Source organism: Populus euphratica, unplaced genomic scaffold, assembly GCF_000495115.2.
Source record: "Populus euphratica unplaced genomic scaffold, PopEup_1.0 scaffold142.1, whole genome shotgun sequence".
Classification (NCBI taxonomy): domain Eukaryota; kingdom Viridiplantae; phylum Streptophyta; class Magnoliopsida; order Malpighiales; family Salicaceae; genus Populus; species Populus euphratica.
In genome coordinates, this window is record NW_011499936.1 from 131392 (window position 1) to 139866 (window position 8475).

The 8475-nt window shown below is 32.9% G+C and overlaps 1 protein-coding gene and 1 long non-coding RNA gene across 3 annotated transcripts in view; both read left to right on the top strand.

Moving 5' to 3' along the window:
* The first annotated feature begins 235 nt into the window (after nt 1–235).
* Nucleotides 236–3016, top strand: LOC105136452 (54S ribosomal protein L10, mitochondrial-like). The gene is made up of 4 exons (XM_011041806.1): nt 236–793; nt 1595–1678; nt 1766–1855; nt 2584–3016. Exons 1-4 carry the CDS (start codon nt 407–409, stop codon nt 2842–2844), a joined length of 822 nt encoding a protein of 273 aa, XP_011040108.1. The 5' UTR covers nt 236–406; the 3' UTR covers nt 2845–3016.
* A 3340-nt stretch (nt 3017–6356) lies between these two features.
* The window catches only part of LOC105136451 (uncharacterized), a 5023-nt gene continuing 2904 nt past the window's right edge, over nt 6357–8475 (top strand). Inside the window, exons 1-2 of one of the 2 annotated variants that reach the window (XR_844343.1) lie at nt 6357–7914; nt 8179–8370. This is a non-coding gene — a long non-coding RNA (uncharacterized LOC105136451). Of the gene's footprint in view, nt 8371–8475 lie in introns of both variants that reach the window. The other variant, XR_844342.1, reaches the window with a different exon arrangement.

Here is an 8475-nt window from a genome sequence, read left to right on the forward strand (position 1 = left end):
AAAGAATGTCTTTCCCCCCCCCCCCCCCTACGAATCACCATTGGCATAAGAAAAACATAAAATTAATGTTTTTGAAATATTTTTGAATGGTTTTAATATATCTATATCAAGAATTAAAAAAATAATATTATTATTTTAATATATTTTACTTTTGTAAAACACCTGCACCACAGCACAGCACGTTGGCAAGTGGGTTTAATTAATAGTTTTATTTGAAAAAACCAAATATCGCCTACGAATGCATAGTTGCCTCGAGCCATTTCTCACTGGGCCGATGGCGCCCCCCACCCCGAGATTAAAAAAAGGAGAGATTAATCACAGAAACTAAAACCCTAAATCCCCAGATGACAAAACAAGATCAAAATCAAAAACCCCTAATCACCAAGACTCATTTTTTGATCCAAAAATGATAAGAAGAAGATTACTCTCTTCACTGATCTCATCAACCTCACTCCTAACCCCCAAAACCACCTTAATTCCCTCTTTCTCTCAAATTCAACCCTTCAAAGAATCAAACTTTAACAATTATTTTGTAAATGGGGCATCTGGGTTTATGGGTTTTAGGGCATATAGCTTGTTGAGTTTGAATGATTTGAGGGACAATGTTCCAAGGAAGCAAAGGACAAGAAAGGGTCGTGGTATTGGGTCTGGTAAAGGAAAGACTGCAGGGAGAGGTCATAAAGGACAGAAAGCCAGAGGGACTATGAAGTTTGGTTTTGAAGGTGGGCAGACTCCAATGCGAAGGCGTTTGCCCAAAAGGGGGTTTAAGAATCCCTTTAGTCTCACTTTTCAGGTGTATTTTGCTGCTTTATAAGTTGCCCACTGTCTCTTTCTTTTTGGAGAAAAATGCCAAGTTCGGTCTGTTATCGATTGATTTTTAGTTTCTATTTAGAGCAATGAAGCCTGATGTGTATTTGAAATGAAAAGAAGCTGTGGTTTAGCGATTGGTAGTGGCAGCCCGTTAAAGTTGAAATCTTTTGTATTGAGGATTCGCTGCTGAGACTTATTAGGAATGAGAGTATGGAATTCCTTTTGTTTTCCAGGGATCATAACACATGAGATTAATCATTGATTATGTGTTAAGTTGAAAGAATGTTGAATTAGACGCCAGAATAATTGTTGGTGTCATGTTTTGAGTATATAATTGTGGTACTCTTTACTGTGTTTTAGATGAGTGTGCCAGTTTTATGGATGCTAGGGTAAAAAGTAGGTAAAATAAGCGGAATTGGCAATTTGAGTTATTGTGCTGTGTGTGTGTTTTTATCTTTTCTTCTTAATTCAACAAAGCTTTAGGGGTTTTTGTTCTATTTGTTTTTATAAGCAGAATGGAGGGAAGTGAAATGGAAAGACATTTTACCTTGATGGAATGCAATCTGCTGAAAATAGTTGCTTTTGGCTGAGTCGATTGATGGTTTTGTCCTTTTTTTTGTATCAGATAAAGAAAAAAACAATCCGTAAACAAGATTTCCAACTTAATTTACTTATTTGTTATATGAACATTGCAATTGATTTCAATCCTTCCTGTAAGTATGTTAATGGTCTCTGTTCTTGTGTGCATTCCTTGGATCATTTACTCCTATGATTTCTCTGGCAGCCAGTAGGGTTGGGAAAGATTGCAAGACTTATTAATGCAGGGAAGATAGATTCCCATGAATTAATCACAATGAAAACGCTAAAAGTATGTTAGCATCCTTCTTCAGTTCCCAAATCTAAGCCATCTCCATGGTGGGCCTTGGTATTTTGATCTTTACAATTATTCCAACAGGAGACGGGGGCCATCGGGAAGCAGATAAAAGATGGCATAAGACTGATGGGGCGTGGTGCAGAGAAGATCCAATGGCCTATTCATCTGGAGGTAAATTTTACTTGAACAGGGTTTCCGCATTTGTACAAACTTGGCTAGGAGCTTTGATTTCAAGTATTCTCGAGGCAATCCAAAGTGTTCAAAGGCATAATTTTATAGTTCTTAGTTTCTGTTCATGTCCTCTGGGATATAAGTGTTGCATTTTTTTAATTGTGTTGCTGTTAGTTGAATGATGATATATGCAAGCAAACTATTGAATAAAGAATCCAAAGAGTTTTGGTTGGGGTGGCACTATAGGTTTAACATTCCAGCCGACTGTTAAAGTTTTCCCCGTGCGCTTGAATTTTGTTTTCCTTTATTGTTATCGTTGTTTGAGCTAACTGGCAAACAAGTTTCTTGAAAGCTGTTAAAATTGTGCTGGCTCACAGATGTTACTTCTTCCTTTCCTTGTTTTTCAATTAGGGGAACCAATTAGACAGTCATAAGAAGCTGCATCATACATAAATATCAGTGTTACAGAATGGCCATTAAAAAGCTTTAAATCAATTTTTTGAGATGGAAATTATACATTTTCCATTATAACTGCTGGTTAAGGTTCAGGATTCATAGCTACAATTATAACGTTTTGTGTATGTGATGGAATTTTTCTGACATTTTCTGAAATTGATTAAACATTTGAATTTCAAATACCTTATCACAATTATCAGTGAAATTTAGTGATAATTCCTTCCCTTTTTTTGCATGCAACACAAACTTGTGCTGATAACTGATATATGCAGGTGTCAAGAGTGACTGTCAGGGCAAAGCAAGCAGTTGAAGCTGCTGGTGGATCTGTCAGACGAGTGCATTACAACCAGTTGGGTTTGCGGGCATTACTTAAGCCTGAGTGGTTTGAAAAGAAGGGGAGGTTGTTGCCAAAGGCTGCTAGGCCTCCACCAAAGCTAAGAGGTAAAGTTGATAGCATCGGCCGTTTGCCTGCCCCAACCAAACCTATTCCTTTCTATACTGAAGAGGAGGAGGCGGCCTCTACTCCTGCCTAGTTGATCAAACAATCATTTCATTGAGGTCGTTTAAGACTGTGTTTTGATGAAGAATTACATTATAAGAAGATTTTCTTCTCCGCAAGGTTTTCAACTGCACTCTGTTTTCTAATGGTTTCCTTGACTCATTTACTGTGTTTAACAAGTGAATCCATGTGAACTTTCATTTTGATGGTATCACGGCTTGGATTTTAGAATGATGACCGATATGTTATAAAGACATTTCATTTACACTAAGTTTCGAAATGGATATATCAAAAAAATAGTATTTCATAATTTTTTAAAATATTATATTATTCAAAATTAATAAAACCAAAAGATATTTCAAAATTTTTTATCATTAATTAAAACAAAAACAATAATCTATAATACTTAGTATATTATTAAAATCAAAACTTAATTAAAATAAAATAATAGTGGAGTGTCTAAAATATTGAATCAAAATTAAAAGAAAAGCCTCGCGAAATAAACAAGATAATTCAACTAAAATTGAAGAAGTAAGAACACTTAATAAAGTTTACCTATTATGAAAAACTAAAAATTTAAAACTAAAAATTTAAAATCATAGTTATTAAACCCGGATTGGTTTGACGGGTCAATTAGGTGGCTAGACCAGCCTAGGTAAGTTAAAAGATTGAGATGAGAAAAAACCTGGTAAAATCAGGTTGACTTATGACTTAAGCGACCCATCAAAATCTGGTTGAGATCTTTTTTTTTTTTCAAATGTGTTTTTCTCCTATATATATATATATATATATATATATATATATATATATATTTTTATAAAATCCACTTAATAAAGTTCATCTATTATGAAAAACTAAAAATTTAAAATCATAGTTATTAAACCCGGATTGGTTTGACGGGTCAATTAGGTGGCTAGACCAGCCTAGGTAAGTTAAAAGATTGAGATGAGAAAAAACCTGGTAAAATTAGGTTGACTTATGACATAAGCGACCCATTAAAATCTGGTTGAGATTTTTTTTTTTTCAAATGTGTTTTTCTCTTATATATATATATATATATATATATATCCTTTTAAAAGTTCACTATATCAATACTTTTTATTTATAAAAAAAAAATTATTTTTTCAACGTGAGATTTGAAACTTTTAATATATATATTCTATGATTATAAGAAAAAAGTTATATTTTTTTTAATATGAGATAAAAAAAGCTTTTTGGTTTAAATAATTCAATTTAAAAAGATAACATACTATTATAATATCTTTTCAATGTGGGATAAAAATATTTTGGAACAATATTCTAAACTTCATTATTTTTAGTATGTATAACCTATATTTACATGGATTGTTTCTTAATTTTTTTCATATAAAATATTAAAACTTCAAATATATTTTTTTAAAAATTTTTTCAAGTTAATTTGGGTCAACACGTGTAACACAGGACCCAAATCCTCTACCGGATCAACCCTCAGTCGGGTCTAATAACTATACCTGAAATAATATTAAAAAAATGAGTGAGTTTAACCAACTCAGTGAGAAAATAACATTTAATATATATTTTAGATATTAATAGTTTGTAAATCGATTCATCTTGATTTGCATATACATATTTAACATATTATCATAAAATAATGGAATACATGTTAGAAGTTAGATAACACATGAAGATGATCATTGTGGGAAGATCAATTGTTATATACCACTATCTTTCTCACTAATTAAACAAAATATTATGTTATATAGACTAACTACTCTTCTTTAGTTAGGATAAAGTTACTAACAATTTATATATCAAGACATAATAGATATTGACATAATTATCAAAACAATGTATATCATATCAAATATAATTTAATTCAATAAAATACGAGTGCAAAATTAAGAATAAGATGAGTACTTAGAAAAAAAAAGCAATAAATATAAATATTTAAGAAATTAACTAGCGATACTAATTATATAATCAACATAAATATTTATTTATATTACATAAATATTAAATATTATCCTACTCATTTGAAAAATATAGAAATGAATGAAATATTAAATGAAAGATCTGAAAATCATATTAATCATTGTTAGAAGTATCTACAATAAATATATAGAATATTATAAGAAACAACTTAAAATAACACAAATAAAAGACTCTAATGCATAAAAAAAACTAGGTTTAGTCTCCTAAATTTAGTGACTAAAACGATAATTTTTAAAAATTAGGGGTCGAAACATAATTTTACTAAAACTGGATGACCAAATTGTAAATGTTAGAAATACATAACCATATTGAAATTTTATTCACAATCCATCATCAATTCTGTCCAGAATCTCAATTTATATTCTAGGGAGCAAACTATAATTTTTTTTCAAAGTTTATAGACTAAATTGTAAATCTCCAAAATAAAGGGACAAACCTATAAGTTATACAAATAAATTATTAAATTGAGATTTATCATCTTTAACCTCATAATAATATTGCCCAGGATTTCAAAATACATTTCTTCAAAATACATTTCAGGAGTCAAATTATAATTTTTCAAAGTTTAGAGACTAATATGTAATTTTTATAAATCAATAATCAAAATAAAATTTATTATTTTCAACCTCAAAATCATTTTGTCTAGATTTTTTAGTAAAGTTGGAACAAATTTCTTAACTCATAACAAATTAATTCATAAATTTTTATTTTTAACAACACACCTAATATCAATTACTTAACCTTAAACCCATAATAATCATGAATAAAATCTTAATAATATAAATTTTAAATCTTTATAAATTCTAATATTTTTTTAATTATTTTATAAATAAATCATAATAAAGAGTAATATGAAAATTACATACTTTTTATATTTACTTCTCTTTAACCAAAACTCAAGGTAAAAAATTAACATTTTTGATTTTTATAAGGGTTACGCACAACTATAAAAATTAAAAAAAGAGAAGAACAATCTTCTTGTAATTCTTACTTATATATCTTAGTTAATTTAGGTCATGTCTAGACTAATTTTAACTTGAGTTTGGGCAAGTTTTTTACTGTATGTAGTTTTAGCTTTGTAATATCTCCGCGAAGACAGACGCCAATTTTCCTTCAGACAAACAAGAGTAACTTGTGAAAGGATTCAAGGGACCAGCATCTTCCGGCTGTCGAAAATCACAAAAGCCAAGGAGGCCAGAGGCTCAGAAGTTGCATCATCTCGTGACAAATCTGACTGGTTTGGTGCAATATCTTCCAGCAGATCAACCAAAGGGCCCAGTGGCCTCCTATTCTGCAGTTTGCTGTGTCTTCAAAGTTAGCATCAAACATCACATGACATGAAGGACACTCGAAATACAAAAAAAGTGCAAAAAAAGTGCAATCCCACGCTCATTAGCTCGTCAACAACAAGGGGGGAAACTCTGGCAGACAATAATTTCTCGTATAAAAAATAATCCAACACAGTGATATCACCTCTTAAGATGTTCTTTTTTCTGGGAGGGCATCTATATCCAGCCCCCCCACCACCTCCCACTCTTATCTTGGTTATGTGACAGACTAGCCCGCCTTATCACCTTCAACCTGATCAGTCCATCGACTGACTTTATTTATGGCTCTCCCAACTGCCTTGGCACATCAGTGGCCCCGATATCTAGATAGGATACTGCCATGAATTGGGGGAAAATCTATCTATCCATCTATCTATCTATCTATATATGTTTGTTTGTTTTACATCTTACTCTCTCTTCAATCATTGAGTTCGCACGCCATCATGATCACCCATAGAAACTCCACCTTGTTAATTATCCATGAAAAAGCTTTGCTTTTGTGGTTTAGAACACACCTTCATTCTGTGTTTTGAAAAATGCTCTTACAGTATGTAAACATCTCGACATCGACTTGCTTAGAATAATTAATCATTCTTCATAGCAAGGACCAGACTCTTTCTTGCAACTGATCAGTTCTGTCTTGGTGCATAAATGCTAGCTCGTAAAACGTCAACATTTGCATTCAAGAGTATCGGTAGAAGGGGTGGAGCATGCTACTATTGGCCTAGGGCTCAAGAGGGTCCCGTGGATCCAGCCGACTGCCCACTCGCAATTGCGTTCAGTGGTTAAAAGTGATTCTCCGTTGGCAAAGCAGGCTCTAGCTTCTTTCTAGTTCCTCCTCTCCTCTCCTCTCCTCTCCTCTCCCTTGCATATGCTATATATATGGGTCTTCCAGTTCTCAGAAGATCCAAAACATAGCATTCGTTTTTTTATCTTAGCTGCTGCAGGCTAATTGATTATTTCAAATTGATACATAGATAATCTATGCATCTTGTGATATATGGCATTAGACTACAATAAGCTCCATTACTATCTTAACATAAACAATTATCTCCAACACAGAATGATTATTTTTTTGTTAAATTAAAACCTCTAGCGAGGACATGACGACAACTAAGGCACCCCTGCTACACTTTGTCTTGTTTACTTGTTTTGGCTGGCTTCCTCTAGGAATTATCAAAATCCATTATCCTCTACATCAATCCAAACATTAAAATAACATAGTACGTTGTGTGATTTTCAATTTCTTACAAAAAATAAAATAAAATAAAATTAGGTAGCTAGGACAGATGAAATGAGTTGATAATACTCTTGAAACAGTTGTATGCAATAAAATGCAATCCTACGAATGCAATAAGAGAGTAAGAGAGAGAGAGAGAGAGAGAGAGAGAGAGAGACCATGCACACACAACTTGAATTACAATTGGGAAGGGAAGAATGAAAAGGAAGTGCTGGGTGGGAAAATCACCTTTTCCAAGGAAAGAAAATCCAATGTTACCTGTAAAACCCAGGTAGCTTTGGCTGTATCTATGGAGCTATATGTTAAGCCGTTGCTGCCGCCTTCTCTACCACCTTTCTTTCTCCCGAAGAATATTCTTCTTCTGTCTTCTGTCTTTCTTCTTCCTCCACAACCCCTTTAAATCCCCCCTCCCCACGTGCTTTTCTTTGCTTGCAATCGAAGCCTGAAACAATATTCATACAGACACCACACATACAGAGAGAGAAAGAGAGAGGTAGATTAGTGGTTGATCTCCCAGTTATTTGCTCATCTTCCAGTCTTGTGTCATATCTTCTCTCCAAGCACTGTAAGTGTCTAAATATTTCTGTGATTGAATGTTGGTTTATAAGCTTCCATATTATTACAATTATCTAATACAATCAAGAATCAATCAACTTTTCTTGAACATCATTATCTAAGTCTAGTCTTTTAAATTATGGAGCTGCTTAAGAAAAAAAGTATCAATAGTTCGTGAATCAGTTAAGTGTTTATAGATGATAGTAATTAACTGAGATCACAAGGTATGTATGTATATATGGCATTTATTAGATTGTGTACTAATTTTTTGCAGGTTAAGATGCTCGAGACTGCTTCCTACTAGCTAGAGCTAGCTGCTTGGTCTGAAAGAATGGTCTGCCTGGCTCCCTGAATGCCATCTAGGAAGCTTGTCAAAGAGTGTTGGCAACCTCTCTAACTGGCATGAGGGGAGTCACGCAGGCCCAACAACTGCTTATATACTGCTACTCAATATTGAATTCATAAGGTACAGCACCACTATCACCAAGTAAATTCCTTATAACATAATGTAATTGCCTCTGCAGCAGCTAGCACTGCTACTAGCTACTTACTGTTGTGTATGGTCCCTCAC

What these genes read in the sequence shown, in the direction of transcription:
- LOC105136452 (XM_011041806.1), top strand. Translation starts at nt 407, where the DNA reads ATGATAAGAAGAAGATTACTCTCTTCACTGATCTCATCAACCTCACTC. An exon ending in CCTTTAGTCTCACTTTTCAG is followed by an intron (nt 794 to 1,594) that starts GTGTATTTTGCT and finishes TTTCTCTGGCAG; the next exon opens with CCAGTAGGGTTGGGAAAGAT. An exon ending in TCACAATGAAAACGCTAAAA is followed by an intron (nt 1,679 to 1,765) that starts GTATGTTAGCAT and finishes TTATTCCAACAG; the next exon opens with GAGACGGGGGCCATCGGGAA.